Raw genomic sequence first — 20,692 nt, forward strand, 5'->3', positions numbered from 1 at the left:
GCCAAACGGATCCGTCCTGACTTACAATGCAAGTCAATGGGGACGGATCCGTTTGAAGTTGACACAATATGTTGCAATTGCAAATGGATGCGTCCTCCATTGACTTTCAATGTAAAGTCAGGAGTTAATATACCATAGGATCGGAGTTTTCTCCAATCCGATGGTATATTTTAACTTGAAGCGTCCCCATCACCATGGGAACGCCTCTATGTTAGAATATACCATCGGATTTGAGTTGCATCGTGAAAACTCATATCCGACAGTATATTCTAACACAGAGGCGTTCCCATGGTGATGGGGACGCTTCAAGTTATAATATACTACGAACTGTGTACATGACTTTTCCCTGCTGCCTGGCAGCACCCGATCTCTTACAGGGGGCTGTGATCAGCACAATTAACCCCTTAGGTGCCGCACCTGAAGGGGTTAATTGTGCGTATCATAGCCCCCTGTAAAAGATCAGGGGCTGCCAGGCAGCAGGGGGAAGACCCCCCCTCCCTCCCCAGTTTGAATACTATTGGTGGCCAGTGTGCGCCTCACTCCCTCTATTGTATTATCATTGGTGGCCAGTGTGCGCCCCCCCGGCCGCCCTCCCTCCCTCTATTGTATTATTTTAATTGGTGGCACAGTGTGCGGCCCCCCCCGGCCCCCCTCCCTCCCTCTATTGTATTATTTTCATTGGTGGCACAGTGTGCGACCTCCCCTCTCCCCCCGATCATTGGTGGCAGCGGAGAGTTCCGATCGGAGTCCCAGTTTAATCACTGGGGCTCCGATCGGTAACCATGGCAACCAGGACGCTACTGCAGTATGCAATATTAGAAGCATCATACTTACCTGCTGTACTGTCTGTGACCGGCCGGGAGCTCCTCCTACTGGTAAGTGACAGGTCTGTGCGGCGTATTGCTTAATGGTCTGTCACTTACCAGTAGGAGGAGCTCCCGGCCGGTCACAGACAGCGCAGCAGGTAAGTATGATGCTTCTAATATTGCTAAGTAACCATGGCAACCAGGACTGCAGTAGCGTCCTGGTTGCCATAGTTACCAATCGGAGCCCCAGCGATTAAACTGGGACTCCGATCAGAACTCTCCGCTGCCACCAATGATCGGGGGGGGGAGAGGGGAGGTCGCACACTGTGCCACCAATGATATTAATACAATAGAGGGGGGCGGGGGGGCGCACACTGGCCACCAATGATAATACAATAGAGGGAGGGGGGGCCGGGGGGGCCGCACACTGGCTACCAATGATAATACAATAAAGGGAGGGACGGGGGCCGCACTGGCCACCAATGATATTAATACAATAGAGGGAGGGGGGCCGCACTGGCCACCAATGAATATAATATTGGGGAGGGAGGGGGTCTGCCCCCTCCTGCCTGGCAGCCCCTGATCTCTTACAGGGGGCTATGATACGCACAATTAACCCCTTCAGGTGCGGCACCTGAGGGGTTAATTGTGCGGATCACAGCCCCCTGTAAGAGATCGGGTGCTGCCAGGCAGCAGGGGGCAGTCATGTATACAGTTCGTAGTATATTCTAACTAGAAGCGTCCCCATCACTATGGGAATGCCTCAGTGTTAGAATATACTGTCGGATTTGAGTTTTCACGAAGTGAAAACTCAGCTCTGGAAAAGCTTTTATGCAGACGGATCTACGGACACGGATCACGGACACGGATGCCAATCTTGTGTGCATCCGTGTTTTTTCACGGACCCATTGACTTGAATGGGTCCGTAAACCATTGTCCGTCAAAAAAATAGGACAGGTCATATTTTTTTGATGGACAGGATACACGGATCACGGAGGCGGATGACAAACGGTGCATTTTCCGAGTTTTCAACGGACCCATTGAAAGTCAATGGGTCCGCAGAAAATCACGGAAAATGGAACTACGGCCACGGGTGCACACAACGGTCGTGTGCATGAGGCCTAATTCAAACAGATTTTATAATTGTTGTTAACCCTTTAGGTGTTCCACAAGAATTAAAGAAAAATGGATGTGAAATTTGAAAATTTAACTTTTTTGAAGATTTTCCATTTTAATCCATTTTTTCCGGTAACACAGCAAGGGTTTACAGCAAAACAAACCTCAATATTTATTACTCTGATTCTGCAGTTTACAGAAACACCTCATATGTGATCATAAACTGCTGTTAGGAGCGACATATGGTTTTTGCAGGACATATTTTGCTGAAATTGTATTTGGGCAACATGTTGTATTTCAAGAGACCCTAAGGTACCCCTACAGTGGAAACCCCCAAAAAGTGACCACATGTTGGAAACTAAACCACCCAGAGAATTTTTAATAGGTGCAGTGAGCACTTTGAACCAACAGGCGGTTCATAGGATTTACAACACTTGGCTGTGAAAATGAAAAATTACATATTTTTTTACAAGAAAATTGTGCTTTAGGCCCAAACTTTCTTTTTCACAAAGGATAACAGGATAATAACACCTCACAATGTCTTACCCATTTTCTTCTGAATACAGAAACATCACATTTGTGGTAATAAACTTCTTTTTGGGGATACGCTAAGGGCTCTTTCACACTTGCGTTGTTCTTTTCAGGCATAGAGTTCCGTCGTCGGTGCTCTATGCCGGAAAAATCCTGATCAGGATTATCCAAATGCATTCTGAATGGAGAGAAATCCGTTCAGGATGCATCAGGATGTCTTCAGTTCAGGACCGGTACGTTTTTTGGCCGGAGAAAATACCGCAGCATGCTGCGCTTTTTGCTGCGGTCAAAAATCCTGAACACTTGCCGCAAGGCCAGATCCGGAATTAATGCCCATTGAAAGGCATTAATCCGGATCCGGCCTTAAGCTAAATGTCGTTTCGGCGCATTACCGGATCCGACGTTTAGCTTTTTCTGAATGGTTACCATGGCTTCCAGGACGCTAAAGTCCTGTTTGCCATGGTAAAGTGTAGTGGGGAGCGGGGGAGCAGTATACTTACCGTCCGTGCGGCTCCCGGGGCGCTTCAGAGTGACGTCAGGGCGCCCCACGCGCATGGATGATGTGATCGCATGGACGGTAAGTATACTGCTCCCCTGCTCCCCACAACTACTATGGAAACCAGGACTTTAATAGCGTCCTGGCTGCCATAGTAATACTGAACGCATTTTGAAGACGGATCAGTCTTCAAATGCTTTCAGTTCACTTGCGGTGTTGGGGATCCGGCGGGCACTTCCGGCAAATGGAGTACACGACGGATCCGGACAACGCAAGTGTGAAAGAGCCCTAAGGCTCCATAACTTTTTTTTTTTGTTCACTGAGCTGTGTGAGGGCTAATTTTTTTGTGGCACAAGCTGTAGTTTTTATTTGTACCATTTTAGGGTACATTTGGCTTTTGGATTGCTTTTTATAAAAAAATTTAGGATGTGAGCAAAAATTGCAATTCTGTCTGTTTTTTATTTCTATTTATTATGGGGTTCACCATATGGTATATATGATGATAACTTTATATAACTTTATTCTGCAGGTTGACGCGATGTTTTACTACTTTTGCATAATTAAATCACTTTTTATAAAAAATCTGTTATATTTTGCATCACCATATATTAACATCCATAACATTTTTATTTTTCTGCCAATGTAAATGTCTGAGGGCTTCTCTTTTGCAGGACATACTGTACTTTTTATTGATATGATTTTGGGGTACATTAGACCTTTTGATCACTTGGTATTAAGTTTTTTGGGAGGTGAGTTGAGAAAAAATATCACATGACCCATTAAGTGAATGCTGTAAAAAAAAAATAATAAAAAAAAGAAACGATGACAGAACAGCTTTTGTTATACAGTCAGTATTTTTTAATTGCTGATTTCTCATGTATCTGGGGCTGATATAGTAGCCCTAGTTACAGGGGAATACAACCCCCAGAGAGGCTGTACAGCACTATACAGCACAGTACAGCCTGACTGCAGGGCTGATTGAGGTCTAAGGAAGACCCGGCAGCTTCTGCAGTAGTCTCCCAGCCCCAGAGGTCACATGACTACCAGGGCCGGCACAGGGAGCAGCATGTTGATTCATTCAGCACTGTGCATACAGCGATCCAGAAGGCAGGGACACTGTGGAACGGTCCCTGCATTCTCTATGGGGAGCCCCTTGGTCAGCAGCTGCACGATAAGACGTTTCAGAATGTCCATTCAGAGATAAGTCCTGACCTCCCGGACATTTATAGTCTATGGGCGGTCGGAAACAGGTTAATGTGAACACTAAGGCCCCTTTCACACGAGCGAGAATTCTGCGCAGGTGCAATGCGTGATGTGAACGCATTGCACCCGCACTGAATCTGGACCCATTAACTTCAATAGGGCTGTGTAGATGAGCATTGTTTTTCACGCATCACTTCTGTGTTGCGTGAAAATCGCAGCATGTTCTATATTCTGCGTTTTTCACGCAACGCAGGCCCCATAGAAGTGAATAGGGCATCCGCAAGCAAGTGTGGATGTAATGTGATTTTCACGGAAGGTTGATAAGGAGATGATAATAAATAGGGATGAGGTCCAATCACTTTATTATTTTCCGTTATAAAATGTCCCTTGAGGGTTGTGACGAATACCGTACCCCGACTGACGTTGGACGTCAACTACGTAGAGCCAGCGAGATATGGTATAGTCACTGGTTACCAAGGCGTGATGTTACACCGTCCCTCAGTTTGAGGATTTAGTGAGACTGCAGAGTGCACCTGTGTTTGTTATTGTTTTGTTATATTGTTATATTAATTATGACATCCGCACTTGTTACCTTGTGTAGGATGTCTATTGTGGTACTTGTGGTTCGCCGCGGGCATCCTCCATTGTATGCATTTTGCTGGGGATTGCCATTAGCAACGGGCCACAAGTGCAGGATTTGCTCCCCTATATATATATGCACAACTGCATGTGGGTTTGAGCACCTCTTGCTAATGCCAACCTGTCTTCTTAAGTTTGTATATATAGATTCCTGGAGGTGTATAAACTCCTATTTAAATGTGCCTGTTTTCCATCTACAGGCCACATTTAGGTGCACCTGTGAGGCCTGGGACATATCAGCAAGTCTTGAGTGGGACTCACAGACTCCTCCCTCCTCCCATTGCAAGCATGGCCACATGCTGGAGGTAACTGGTGAGTTGTTTGTGAGTCGGCCTTATGCTCCTGTAATTTGCCCACTGGCTCCTGGTATCGCCCATACGGCTCAGGTAGGAGAGTGTAGGGTCCCGGGCTACTTGAGAAACCTTGTCGTGGTGTCCGGGCTTAGACATGTTCTACACCGTAGGACATGTTGACTAATCTCTCAATTTTAAAATCAGTTTGAGGATTTAGTGAGACTGCAGAGTGCACCTGTGTTTGTTATTGTTTTGTTATATTGTTATATTAATTATGACATCCGCACTTGTTACCTTGTGTAGGATGTCTATTGTGGTACTTGTGGTTCGCCGCGGGCATCCTCCATTGTATGCATTTTGCTGGGGATTGCCATTAGCAACGGGCCACAAGTGCAGGATTTGCTCCCCTATATATATATGCACAACTGCATGTGGGTTTGAGCACCTCCTGCTAATGCCAACCTGTCTTCTTAAGTTTGTATATATAGATTCCTGGAGGTGTATAAACTCCTATTTAAATGTGCCTGTTTTCCATCTACAGGCCACATTTAGGTGCACCTGTGAGGCCTGGGACATATCAGCAAGTCTTGAGTGGGACTCACAGACTCCTCCCTCCTCCCATTGCAAGCATGGCCACATGCTGGAGGTAACTGGTGAGTTGTTTGTGAGTCGGCCTTATGCTCCTGTAATTTGCCCACTGGCTCCTGGTATCGCCCATACGGCTCAGGTAGGAGAGTGTAGGGTCCCGGGCTACTTGAGAAACCTTGTCGTGGTGTCCGGGCTTAGACATGTTCTACACCGTAGGACATGTTGACTAATCTCTCAATTTTAAAATCAGTTTGAGGATTTAGTGAGACTGCAGAGTGCACCTGTGTTTGTTATTGTTTTGTTATACCGTCCCTGAGGAGCATAATTCCTTATGAATCGCCGGTCCCATGATGTCTGATAATGTTCATTAAAGGGAACCTGTCACCGGGGTTTTGGGTATAGAGCTGAGGACATGGGTTGCTAGATCGCCGCTAGCACATTGGCAATACCCAGTCCCCATAGCTCTGTGTGCTTTTATTGTGTAAAAAAAAAGCGATTTGATACATATGCAAATTAACATAAAAGAGTCATATCTTACTTGTGTGACCAGAGAAGAGTCATATTTTCAAGCTCTGACTCATCTCAGGTTAATTTGCATATGTATCAAATCTGTTTTTTTTACACAATAAAAGCACACAGAGCTATGGGAACTGGGTATTTTGGATGTGCTAGTGGCCATCTAGCAATCCATGTCCTCAGCTCTATACCCAAAATCCCGCTGACAGATTCCCTTTAAATTAGGGAATGGCCTAGACCCCTGCAGGGAAGCTTTCCTGCAGGATCCATGCTATCTGAATTGAGGTGAGAAATTGTAAACAAAGGTGGCCTGCTAGAAGTTCTCTGCCCCCCTGTGGAGTTCACTACCTCTGCTATCTGACAGCAGATGGCTGGTGCAGGAACATGGCTGACATTAACAAGGGTTAAAAAAAACTGTATTAAAGAATGCTATTATCTTCCATCATAACCATGTTATAATGGAAAAAAAAAATCTACAGAACACCGAACCCAAACCCGAACTTCAGTGAAGAAGTCCGGGTTCGGGTCTGGGTACCACATTCAGTTTTTTATCATGCGCGTGCAAAGTGAATTAAAACGCATTGTACTTGCGCGGAAAAAACTGAACAACGGAACGCAATCGCAGACAAAACTGACTGAAATTGCGTGCCTACTCGCGCGGGTTTTACACATCCGGGTCTCACCCGCGACGCCTGTGTGAAAGAGGCCTAAGGCTCATTTTATGTATGTATAATTTTATTTATCATTAATCATTTTAAGCATCTAGTCATAACAATGATTGCTATAATTTATAAATTGTAATGATGAATTTATTTGGAGAAGTAGAATAAGTAAAATGGGGGAGTGTGGAAGGGAGCTCAAAGACTACTCCTTAAGCCCTTCCCGACATATGACATAATAGTACGTTATAAACCAAACTTTGTGGCTACCTGCCTCTTTGTGCTGTAGATAGGGTTCCCAGGCCTGTCATCATCAAAATTATAAGTCACAGCAGGAGGTTTCTTTGATAGATTTTATTTGCAATAGAATGTGGGGTAAATGTGCGAACGCATGTCTGGCATGCACCATTGCACATCTCGGCGGCCATAGTCCCCCATCTCTGCACCCTATATGCATCTCCTTCACCTCTACCTCCAGCGGCACAGTGCCTGACGAAGGCCAGACACGGCCGAAAAACGTTCGCACATTTACGCCGCATTCTATTGCAAATAAAATCTATGAAAGAAACCTTCTGCTGTGATTTATGATTGTAATAGTACGTTATGGCAGCAGTTGTGTTCCTGCATTTTGACGTACTACGTCATGGTAATGGGGCGGGCACCGGAGCGGTTAATCTGCCGGCATCGGCTTTTACAACAATGCCCGCGGATACAGCAGGGGTCCGGCAGTCCCTGATAGCCAAGCCCCTGCTGTATCCGCGGGCATTGTTGTAAAAGCCGATGCCGGCAGATTAACCCCTTCTATGCCGCGATCAGTGCTGACCGCGACATAGAAGGAATTTGAGGTGGGTGAGGGACCCCATCGACTTCCCGCGCTGCTGTGGCGGGGACCCGATGGCTGAGAAGGCAGCCCGATGCCATGCAAAGGCTGCCCAATGCCTTGCACAGCATTGGGACCTGCCTTCTATGGGTGCCCAGGAGATCCAGCCTCAGGCTTGGTCTCCTAGGAAACCTATTAGTGTATTTACTCAGTGTAATACACTAACAGGCAATGCATTACAATACAGATGTATTTTAATGCATTGCAGAGGGGATCAGACCCCCAAAAGTAAAGTCCCAGAGTGGGACAGTAATAAAGTAAAAAAAAAGTAAAAAAAAAACAGTTTTTAATTTTAAAAAATTACGTTTCAAGTAAAAAAAGGAAAACGCTCCTTTCCCCTTATTTTATATAAAAAAATAGAAATAAATATATCACATGATCCACCCCGTCCGATAAGCACAGTCAAAAAAAAAAAAAATTTTTTTGTCACTTTACATCACAAAGAGTGCAACACCAAGTGATCAAAAAGGCGTATGCCCCCCAAAATGGTACCAATTAAACAGTAACCTCATGCCGCAAAGAATGAGATCCTACCTAAGACAATCGTCCAAAAAAAAATAAAAAATATAGCTCTCAGAACATGGAGACACTAAAACATTTTTTTTTTGTTTCAAAAATGCAATTATTGTTAAAGTGAAATAAATAAATAAAAGTATACATATTAGGTATCGTTGCGTCCGTCACAACCATCTCTATAACAATATCACATGAATTAACTTCTCAGATGAACACAGTAAAAAAAAAAGTGCCCAAAAAAAGCAATTTTTTTGTCACCTTACATCACATAAATTGCAACACCAAGCGATCAAAAACGCGTATGCCCCCCAAAATAGTACCAATCAAACCATCACCTCATCCCGCCAAAAATGAGACCCTACCTAAGACAATCGTTAAAAAAAAAATAAAAAAAATATGACTCTCAGACAATGGAGACACTAAAATATGATTTTTTTTTTCTTCAAAAATGCTAGCTATTATTGTGTTAAAGTGAAATAAATAAATAAAAAGTAGATATGTTAGATATTTCCGTGTCCGTAACAACCTGCTCTATAAAAATATCACATAACCTAACAATTAAGGTGAACACCGTAAAAAAATTAAAAAAACTGTGCAAAAAAGCAATTTTTTGTGACCTAACATCATTTAAAGTGCAACGCCAAACGAGCAAAAAGGCGTATGCCCCACGAAATAGAACCAATCAAACCGTCATCTCCTCCCACAACAAATGATCCCATACCTAAGACAATCGGTCAAAAAATAAAAACGCTATGGCTCTCAGACTATGGAGACACTAAAACATCCTTTTTTTGTTTCAAAAATGCTATTATTGTGTAAAACTTAAATAAATAAGAAAAAGTATACATATTTGCCATGTCTGTAACGACCTGCTCTATAAAATATCACATGACCTAACCCCTCAGGTGAACGCTGTAAAAATAAATATATAAAAACTGCCAAAACAACCAATTTTTTTAGTCACCTTGCCACATAAAGTGTAATAATGAATGATAAAAAAAAATCATATGTACCCAAAAATGGTACCAATAAAAACGTCAACTCTTCCTGCAAAAAATTAGCCCCTGCACAAGACAAACAAACAAAGAAAGTAGACATATTTGATATCACCGCATCCGTAACAACCTGTTCTGTAAAAACAGAAAAATCATATGTACCCCAAACAAATTAGTACCAATAAAACTGGTACCTTATCCCCTAGTTTACAAAATGGGGTCACTTTTGGGAGTTTCTACTGTAGGGGTGCATCAGGGAGGCTTCAAATGGGACATGGTGTCTAAAAACCAGTCCAGCAAAATCTGTCTTCCAAAAACCATGTGGCAGTCCTTTCCTTCTGCGCCCTGCTGTGTGCCCTTACATCAGTTTATGATCAAATGTGGGGTGTTTATGTAAACCTCAGGGTAATAAATGTTTAGTTTTGTTTGGCTGTTAACCCTTGATGTTTTAAAGAAAAAAATGGATCAAAATGGAAAATCTGCCTAAAAAGTGAAATTTAGACATTTTATCTCCATTTTCCTTTAAGTCTTGTGGAACACCTAAAGGGTTAACAAAGTTTGTAAAATCTGTTTTGAGTAACTTGAGGGGTGTAGTTTCTACAATGGGGTAATTTATGGGGGGTTCTATTATGTAAGCCCCACAAAGTGACTTCAGACCTGAACTGGTCCTTAAAAAGTCGGTTTTGGAAATTTTCTTAAAAATGTTTCAAATTCTAAACCTTCTAACGTCCCCTAAAAATAAAATTACATTTACAAAATGATGCAAACATAAAGTAGACATATGGGGAATGTTAAGTAATACATATTTTATGAGGTATCCCTTTCTGTTTTAAAAGCAGAGAAATTGAAATGTTGAAAATTGCAAATTTTTCCAAATATTTGGTAAATTTTGTATTTTTTCATAAATAAAGGTGAACTATATTGACTCAAATTTATGACTGTCATGAAGTACAATGTGTCACGAGAAAACAATCTCAGAATAGCTTGGATAAGTAAAAGCGTTCCAAAGTTATTACCACATAAAGTGACACATGTCAGATTTGCAAAAATTGGCCTGGGGTAGAAGGGGTTAAACATATGCTCCAAAACATAATTCCAGAAATACTCCTCACACATAATAAATGTGTAAAATCAATACCAACTGTTACTCTGACAATAATATAAGAAACAGGAGAAAACACCATAAAATCTAAATCCTTTTTGCTGTATTTTGTAATTTTTTTTTTATTTGAATGGTATTTTTAATTAACATATTACATATTTTAAATTAAAAAGAAGCACAGCTTTTATGAATTTATTTAACTTTTATTGGGGTCAAATATTTAAATATATCACTTTAAATCTGTGAAGGTTCTCCAGAATAAAACAGTTCAGCTAAGCCTACTTTCACACTAGCGTTTTCAATTTCGCTATTGAGATCTGTCATAGGATCTTAATAGCGGATGAAATGCTTCAGTTTTGTCTCCATTCATTGTCAATGGGGACAAAACTGAACTGAATGAAACGGAATGCACCAAAATTCATTACGTTCCGTTTGGTTGCGTCACCATCACGGACAGAATAACGCTGCAAGCTGTCCGCGGTGTGGTGAGATGCTGCAAGCAGCGTTTTTCTGTCCGCGATGTGGTGAGGAGCTGCAAGGAGCGTTTTCTCTGACACAATCTGACACAATAGAAAACTGATCTGTCCCCCATTGACATTTAATGTTGTTCATGACAGATCCGTCATGGCTATATGAGACATAATACCACTGGATCCGTTTATAACGGATGCATGCGGCTGTATTATTGTAACGGAAGCATTTTTGCAGATCCATGACGGATCCGGAAAAAACGCTAGTGTGAAAGTAGCCTAAGAAAAATGTAATATGAAGAGCCTTTTGCAATATTTTTTTTAAAAATGTGCTCATCATGAAACAATGACATCTTTTAAACATTCCTTGTTCACAGAAACTGTCCCTTTGACTGGATACATTTGGCAGAATTACAGAAATTATTTACAGTTACAATAGTTTTGGGGCAGCATAATTGAATTGCTAAATATTAACTTATCAACTGGTTTAAAAGAAGGTTTACATGCATAATGCCAATATGCACTACTTCTTAAAAATCTTTTTTTTTTTTTTTAGAAAATGCATCTAATAATATCCATGACACTGTGGCCACGATGTAGCTCTCAGCCCTCTTTTGTGTTGTTTCAACAGTCTGAGGTGTCCATACTCCTTTAATAGTTCTTGTTTGTTCTTTTTTGCCGCAGCTATATCTCCTAATTGCCCCATACACATATGGGCTTGACTCAACCAAGTGTGTATGTGTTGTATATGGAGGTGTCTCATCTCCCAGGAGAACAAAAGGACAGCACAAATGATCCCTTGCCCCCTGGCATCTTCAGTCGGGGCAGGGTTAGGAGCTCCTAAAACACATTAGTTTGCTGGCAAGTTCCACAAAAAATTAAGAAATCTGTGGACAATATCCTAATGAGTGTGGGAATATTATCATTGACTACATACTGTACATTTGCACAGAAAGGGACAGATCCAAGAAGCTACTCCTGTTATTGGTGTGACGTATAATGTAGGACCATGAAGGAGTTATATTAAAGGGGCACTGAAGCTTCCACAATTCAGGAGCATCAAATGGTTTGGGACCCAGCTGAGAATTATTGCCTTGAATTGATAAGGTGTGAGTTTAAGAGGTTTAGCCAGGGTAATAAAGTACAAGATGTTAGGGTGGGGCCTGCATATGCGAAACATGCTTCCATGGCTGAGGCTCCGCAACGGCAACTAAGCTTTATTGTTGCTTCTAAAGGAATGTCTGAAGTAATACTTCACTCAAATCCCATGAACAAATATTAGGCTTGTTGCATGTAAAAATGTCACGAGGACCAAACTGTACATTACAATAACATAAAAGGGTATATATAGTTTATCAAGTCTCATAAAGTTACTAGATCACCACCTTACACAATGTAAAATCTGGTGTTATCTCTTCTTTGTAGTTTTATGTAGCCAAAAGCATTTAACTAGTTACACTGTGGTTAATCTGTTGCCACATTTTATACAATATCATTGTTGGGACAGCAGTCCTTGCTGACCGCACTATTCAACATGATACCCAGTCCGATCCTCTGCAGGTTGTGGCCTGCACATCCCCTTCCAGCCTGCTTCTGCTCGCGTGCGGCCTCTTAAAGAGCTAGAACTCTTCCCCAGTGAATGGCTGAGGATTTAAAGGGGTTGTCCCACAAAAAAACAGTTTCAAACCTGCACCTGCATATGAATTATTTTGTTATTGCATGTAATTAAAAAATGTGGCATAGCCACTGAGTTATTCAATAAAATTTATCTGTATAGCGCCATCTGCTGTTTGCTTTTTTTCTTATTTCTTTGACCTGCTCACTGAGAGGGCTGCACATGCTTAGTTTCATCCTTCAACTGCCTCCTGAACTGAAATATGGAGAGAGCTGCAGCTGAAAGGACACGACACTCCTCTTTAGCTGCCAGCTTGGTATAAATCTTGCACAGCGATGAACGGAGAGATCTCTGGAACCACTTGAGGTACAGGGCAGGTTCTAGCTTTGTTAGAAAGGTATTGCCATGTACTATATTATGTATGATTTTAATTTTTTTACATTAGTCATGGGATAAACCTTTTAAGTCACCCTCCCCAGTCAGAGGCTGCCTGAGCTTTAGGTTCCCTGGTGAGCAGCAAAGGTGTTTGAAAGTCTAGTGCTATTGTGATGTACCTGTGTTTATCCTGCATTGATACTGCGCTATTTACTGCTGTGTTCCTATTGCCCTGATTCTATCCCTGCCTGTGTTATGCTACACTTCCAGTTTCAGTTCTGTTTGTGTTTGAGTTAACCCTGTCTGTCTGCCTTGTCTGTGTTCCCGCAAAGTATGCAGGATGCTTGCTCCGTCTATGTCTTCACTACAATTCTGTTTTTACTCAGTGATTACTCAGACTGCTCCTGCAGTTTTCCTGTGGTTTTACTGCAGTTTCTGCATCCTGAGCTTCTGGTGCTTTCACCAGAGTCCCTTAAATGTGGGTCAGCTGCCAACTATACTGGGACTACCTCAAGAGGTAACAGTCTGGTGGCAACCTACAGCAAAGTCCAGATTCCTTTACGGGGTTTAAAGGGTGAATACCAAGGGAATGCCAGAACAACGTTCTACATTAGTGTTAACTCAAAGTCAAACCAGTTAGTTGGCACAGTGGGTCCACATTCACTGATCTGTAACAATCATCAGTAAAGAAACAGCTACTATTTAATTAAATAAAAAATACAAATAAATAAAATTCACATACCGTGATGTTAAAACTTGAAGAAGTTCTTTTCTGTGCTGCACTCTAAGTTTATTAGTCTTGAATCGGGGATCATTTATGAGTTCAGAAAGATCTGTAATCTACAGTAAATTACATTTAATAAATTATTATTGCTACACATAAAATATGTAATGCAGTATATGCCATAAAATTACATCATAAAGGCCATAAATTCTGAGAACCAAAAAAATAATATATAGTTATATATTGTACATAACAAAAGGCATTGTAGCAAATAAAATTAAAAAATCCAATGATTCACTATACATATACATTATTAATTTATTAAAATATTTATTTATATAAATGTACAGTTTAAATACAAAAACGTAGAAAGCCGATATGTGAAAGAAAGGGCAAATGTGGACATACAACGATTTTTCTTTTCCAACAACTTAAAACATGGCAATATACAAGAAGATATAAATGGTTTGTAATGTACCTTCTAGAGGAGTGGTCCTCAACTCCAGTCCTCAGGGCCCACCTGCCGGTCATGTTTTTAGGATTTAGGGCCCATCTACGTTATTCATCCTGAGGACTAGAGTTGAGGAACACTGTTCTTGAGTACCCCCTGAGTAACTACTGGATTTGGATTAGAGCATGACTGGGTAGTTCGGAGCAATGACTATGCACATTAAGCTGTCTTTACATTAAATTAATATGGCGGCATTGATAATCTAATTTATATTGGGGCCTCCCAACTGTACCTAAAATGGTAGATATGAGTGCAAACCTCGATTGGACATGTTGAATGCCAACATGCCCAATATTTTGTTCTGCCATTGGATAACCGACTGTCAGAGGTTTCTGGCAGTGGTGTGTGTCCACTCTGTGTTTAAAATAGGTGACGAATGTGAGTATAATAAGGATGGTTTTGGAGATATTAGGATTAGCTGCAGCCATATCGAAATTTTTAAAAAAAGAGATAGGCTATAAGGGTAGCTATTCTACCTTACAATTGCAGTAGTCTTTCTGACTACTGTCCACAATTCAAAGAAGGAAATAGATTGGCATGACTTTGCAGTTAAAGGGGTTCTCCAGGAATGATTCAAAATGGTGGCTAGCAACCTGTCCTAGAATGTGAGCAGGACTGGTTCCCACCACTTGCAGAGCTGCCTGGGGGGGATGAGGAGGTGGGGCCTTACTATACACACTACGCCCTGGCATTTGCATATACTACATATTAGTGAGTTTTCCTGTCAGGCTGCTCAGCCATTATGGCATATCATAGGCAAGATCTCATCATTACCAGATATTGTAGATCAGTGTAGTGAGACCCCATCCCCTCACCTCCTTAGGCAGCTCTGTAAGTGAAGGCAACCAGTCCTGCTCTCATTCTAGGACAATTTGCTGGCAGCCATTTTAAATAATTCCCGGAGAACCCCTTTAAGTCAATAATACTATAGTATTGTGAAACACCTGTGGACCACTTGGTGGTGCTCTACAGGTAAAGTCAAGTTCCAAATTCAAATGATTTTATAACTCCAATGTTAATATTTAAATTTAATTGTTATTTTAATGGAACATCAGTTATCAATGTTAGATACTAATATAAGTATTTTGTGAAACACAGTAACAAAATAATATAAAAATGTAAAAAGAAAGTCCTAAAAAACACAACCACTCAAGCCACTTTCTCACACAAAGTATTTGGTCAGTATTTTCCATAAGTAATTGTAAGCCAAAACAGGAGTGGAACCTACAGATAAAAAGTATAATGAAAAGATTTGTGCCTCTTCTATGTTTTGGACCCACTCCTGAGAAAACAGAATTTAGAAACTTTTTTTTAACTCTTTGAATGTTCCACGGGAATTATAGCAAAATAGAGATGGAATGCAATTTTTTTGTTACAGCATTTCCATTTTATTGAGCTTTTTTTCCTCTAACACAGCAAGGGTTAACAGCAAAAAGAAACCTTAATATTAATTACTATGATTCTGCAGTTTACAGAAATATGTCATATTTGAAGAGACCGTGACGTAGCCATACAGTGGATATCCCCAATAAGTGACCCAATTTTTGAAACTAAACCCCAAATTATTTTTTAAGGGCTGTAGTGAGCACTTTCACCAACAGGCATTCTGGGAGTTCAATCTAGGTACTCCAGTACTATCTAATTTCAGTTTAGTTACCATGCCCATATGCACCACATCTCTCCAAAATATCTTCATCTCTGCTGCATCGACTGGGGTTGCATAAAGGATGACGTGGGATTTTGGGTAATGAATTGCTGGGAATATAAATAAATTTGGGCCACCATTACATTTACAAAGTCTTCAGAGAAAAAGATTTTGAGAAAATCAATTGCTGTGATGCCCACAGTGTCAACATGAATTCCTGAGCTGCCCACAAACCCAGGAATTTGAGGCTGTTTATCCATATGGGATTGGGCTGCGTCAACTGTTGCCCTGGGACTCCATTTTGAGGATCCCTCATCGCTGGATGATGATGAGAAGGAAGAGGACAAGGACTTGCTAGACGTATAATTATCAGAAGCAATGAGGGCATATGGCTCCGCAGCTGAATACACTCTTTGGGATGATTAGGACATTAGAATTTTTAAAGGGGTGTGTATGATTTAACACATGTAAAGTGTGTATTGATTTAATTATTCACAAGGTTGTGTATCTAGTGCTTTTACACGTGAATTAAATTTGAAATCAAATTTAGGAGAAAGAAAAAAAGAAAATAAAAACTTATAAATTTAGTAACAAAAAAAAAATCAAAAAAGTAATTCCTAAAGTAAAAAACAAAACAAAAGCCTGCACCAAAAATGTATTAGCATTCTGGAGGATGCTAGAAGCAGAGCTGTGTGTTGATACAAAAACTGTAGTATAGTATAGTACTACAGTACTAAAACAACCTGAAGTGTACTTATAGATAGAGAGAAATTTATATATTCAATCTAACACTAATTTCTATTTCTTTTTTTTTTACACAAAAAAACCTGCACCAAAAATTGAGCACAGATACAATGATTGATGCACATCACTGAAAAGCGCTCAGTGGCTGCAGAACACACACAAAATGAATCCTCACTTCCATCCTTCAACTGCCACCAACTGCATTAGAAAGCATATGCCCCCTGAGAAAGTGCATTTTCCCTAGGCTACCTGCTTGAAATAAATCTATTCGGGCAATGAATGGGGAGATCTCTGGATCCATGTGAGGCACAGGGCTGGTTGGAAGTTTGTTAGAAAGAGGTTGCGATGTACTATATCAGATTTTCATTTTTTACATTATCCATGGGATAAACCCCTTTAACCTGCAAATGTATAAGATTACTGACCGAATACTGCATATTTTGTAGAATTGTCCAAAAATTTAAGAATATTGGAATAAAGTGGTCAATGTGATAGATATCATGTATGGATGTACACTTTACTATACATTATGTATTTAGGTTTATATCTCAGAGACTGGTTTATCAGAGAGTCAGACTAGCGATACTATGGTTAATTTATTAAGTTGGAAAACATTCTAAAAACTGGAAAGCTCTTTTACCTCCCACAGTATCATCATTCAAAACAGGCATAAATCTTATTTTGCCATAAGAAAAATATATGTATTATTAAAAAGAGGTACACAAAATGTTTTTAAAATATTTGGACACCATGGTGAGGGACATTCAGACTTGCTTCTTACTAATGCGAGTGACACCCACCAATGTTGGTGGCTCTCTAGACTACAAGTACACTTAAATAAACAATTAAAAATATAGACTTAATGGGGCAGATTTACTACTGTAAATGCACCAGAATTCTGTCTCAGATTGAATCAGTTTTATATGTGAATTGTAGTGCCAATGTTTAATAAGTAAGCCAATTAGTAGATGCTAGAAACTTAAACTAGATCTGGTGCATTTTTATGCCATCTAGTCCAAGATTACACTGTCTAAATCTTTTACAATATTAGTAAATATGCCCCAAAATATAAACGCATGCAGAAAGCTCCTTAGCTCCTTGTCATCATGGGTGTTGGCAGTCCGAATTTTAGAATTTGTCTTTACAGTGCCATGCAAAAATATGGGCACCCTTGGCCAAAATTACTGTTATTGTGAAGAGTTAGGCCCCTTTCACACGAGCGAGTATTCCGCGCGGATGCGATGCGGGAGGTGACCGCATTGCACCCGCACTGAATACTGACCCATTCATTTCTATGGGGCTGTGCACACGAGCGGTGATTTTCACGCATCACTTTTGCGTTGCGTGAAAATCGCAGCATGCTCCTCTTTGTGCGTTTTTCACGTAACGCAGGCCCCATAGAAATGAATGGGGTTGCGTGAAAATCGCAAGCATCCGCAAGCAAGTGCGGATGCGGTGCGATTTTCACGCACGGTTGCTAGGAGACGATCGGGATGGAGACCCGAACCTTATTATTTTCCCTTATAACATGGTTATAAGGGAAAATAATAGCATTCTGAATACTGAATGCTAAGTAAAACAGGGCTGGAGGGGGTTAAAAAAAATAAAAAAATCATTTAACTCACCTTAATCCACTTGCTCGCGATGCGGGCATCTCCGTCTGACTCTTTTACTGTATAGGACCTGTGGAGAGCATTAACTATAGTTTAAGGACCTGGGATGACGTCACTCCGGTCATCACATGGTACGTCACATGATCTTTTACCATGGTGATTCACCATGGTAAAAGATCATGTGACGTACCATGTGATGACCGGAGTGACGTCATCGAAGGTCCTTTAGCCAGGTCCTAAAGAAAAGAATACAGAAGCAGATGCCGGCTGCGCTATCAAGTGGATTAAGGTGAGTAAAATTATTTTTTATTTTTTTAACCCCTCCAGTGCTATTTTACTTTTCATTCTGTATTCAGAATGCTATTATTTTCCCTTATAACCATGTTATAAGGGAAAATAATACAATCCACAGAACACCGATCCCAAGCCCGAACTTCTGTGAAGAAGTTCGGGTTTGGGTACCAAACACGCACGATTTTTCTCACGCGAGTGCAAAACGCATTACAATGTATTGCACTCGCGCGGAAAAATCGCGGGTGTTCCCGCAACGCACCCGCGCATTTTTCCGCAACGCCCATGTGAAAGAGGCCTTAAGCAAGTTGAAGATGAAATGATCTCCAAAAGGCATTCAGTTAAAGATGACATTCCCTTTGCATTTTACGCAATGACTAATTTTTATTCTCATCTATGGGTTCACCCACACATCTAATGCAGACTGCAAAGAAAAGAAAATTGGGGGTTAGTCAGGACATCCCAGTGCGCAGGTGAACGTCGCCATGGCTGGAAGCACAAAAGCAAAAAACAAACAATGCAACAGAACTCTGCAAAGACAAATAATAGAGTAAATACAATAGTCCCATACTCACTAAAGACATTGCCTTGACGCCGGCGGACTGGCACAAATAATTTTGTACAAAATGTATTTTCCAAGAATCTCACATTTATAACTTAGCATTAACATTTTACATTTCCTAAAGTACTATGGCACTATTACATTTACTTTCTTATTTGTGTTTGCAGAGTGCTGTTGCATTGTTTCTTTTTAAGAATTGAAAGACTCTTGGCTGGCTACAAAAAGCTATTACAAAGGGGGTGCTACTAGGTACTAACCATGCAGAGTGCCAAAACTTTTGATTGGCACCTTTTTTTATTTGTAAAATGTAAAAGATGAAAATAAAAAAAATAAATGTTTTTGCTTAAAATACAAAGGCAAAGTATCATATTTAACTTTATGTCTTTTGAAGATCATTTCATCTTCAACTTGCTTAATTCTGTTCACAGTAACAGTAATTTTGACCAGGGGTGCCTAACTTTTTGGAAGGTTGTATTAGGGAGGCCATATTTGTTCCTGAATTTCAGTTGCAGTTAGTGAATGGTGTGTACCAAACCCAATTCACTCGAAGCATTAGCATGTTGCATATTTTCAAATCCACAGCATCCACTAACTATTGCAGATATGCAGTGAAAAAAATGATGTCCAAGTTTCTGAAATGACAGGCTAAGAAAGCACATTTGACAAAGTTTGGAAGGATGTCATCATTTAGAACTTGCATACACAAATAAGCCAAGAAAAGTGTATATAAGTATACATAGTTATCTGCTACAGTACAACTTGGAGCATAAACTCTAAGCTTTGCCAAAGGCCTATTATTCTTTCAGCTACCATAAAATCTGATTTAAGGCAAGTTACAATACTAAATTTATAGCCTGTGCAAAAGAAACCCAATAGTACAAAGACATTTTCAGACAAACTGAAGAAAAAATATACATGTAACATAACGTTGCTCAAAGTCGGAAACATAGAGAATTTAAGGAGCACACTACTAATCTTTTATAACCAAGATAAAACTCAGATTGAAATCATTTTATTTCTTTGGTTTAAGTTAGGAAAGTCAACTTGAATTGGCATTGAAGGACAATGTGCATTGATGTCTAATGACTATATTAATGTGACAGTCATAGGCGCAATTTAGCATTTCCTTTGCAGCAAAATTCTGGCAAAAAAAAGCAAATTTTAGCACACAAGCCATTTTTGCATAAAATTTTTAGGACTTTTTGTACTTTTATGTTACTCTGAGCACTTTTGAAAAGTGGGTGGGAAACTAGGCATAAAGAGGTATGCTAATTAGGCCTCATGCACACAACCATATATTTCATCCATGTGCTATCCACATTTTTTGCTGATAGCTCACTCACCCATTCATTTCTATGGGTCATGCACACATCTGTATTTTTTGCAGATCTGTGTGGCCGTTCCACAAACTATACAACATGTCCCATTCTGGTCCATGAAAATAGTCATTACTATTGATGGGAGTGAGAAAAATGTGGAATGCACAAGGAAGGTAACCATATTTTACAGATCTGTGGTTTGTGGACTGAAATAAGGAAACTGTTATGTGCATGAGGCCTTAGGTATATACCAGATTTAATAATAATAATCTACTGTGACTATTTTAAAAGTTGCAAAAAAAAGATCCAATCTGACTTTAGTAGGTGGGTACCATACAAAAAATAATTGTTACAGCAGTGGGTGTGGAACCACTGTGTCAACCAACAGATTTGACTTTGGGCTAAACCTAAAGGCGTTATCCTGGCAGTCCTCTTGCATTCACCCTTTAACACCTTTACAGGGATCTGGAGATCGCTGCAGGA

The 20,692-nt window shown here is 40.4% G+C and overlaps 1 protein-coding gene across 2 annotated transcripts in view; it reads right to left on the reverse strand.

The window, feature by feature from the left end:
* Positions 1-20,692, reverse strand: part of SUGCT (succinyl-CoA:glutarate-CoA transferase) — a 1,029,682-nt gene that overhangs the window by 542,070 nt on the left and 466,920 nt on the right. For both annotated transcript variants that reach the window (XM_040432683.1, XM_040432681.1), the window contains exon 11: positions 13,543-13,640. In XM_040432683.1, the coding sequence (XP_040288617.1) occupies positions 13,543-13,640 (98 nt within the window). The remainder of the gene's footprint in view (positions 1-13,542; positions 13,641-20,692) is intronic.

Source organism: Bufo bufo, chromosome 5, assembly GCF_905171765.1.
Source record: "Bufo bufo chromosome 5, aBufBuf1.1, whole genome shotgun sequence".
In the NCBI taxonomy this organism is placed as follows: domain Eukaryota; kingdom Metazoa; phylum Chordata; class Amphibia; order Anura; family Bufonidae; genus Bufo; species Bufo bufo.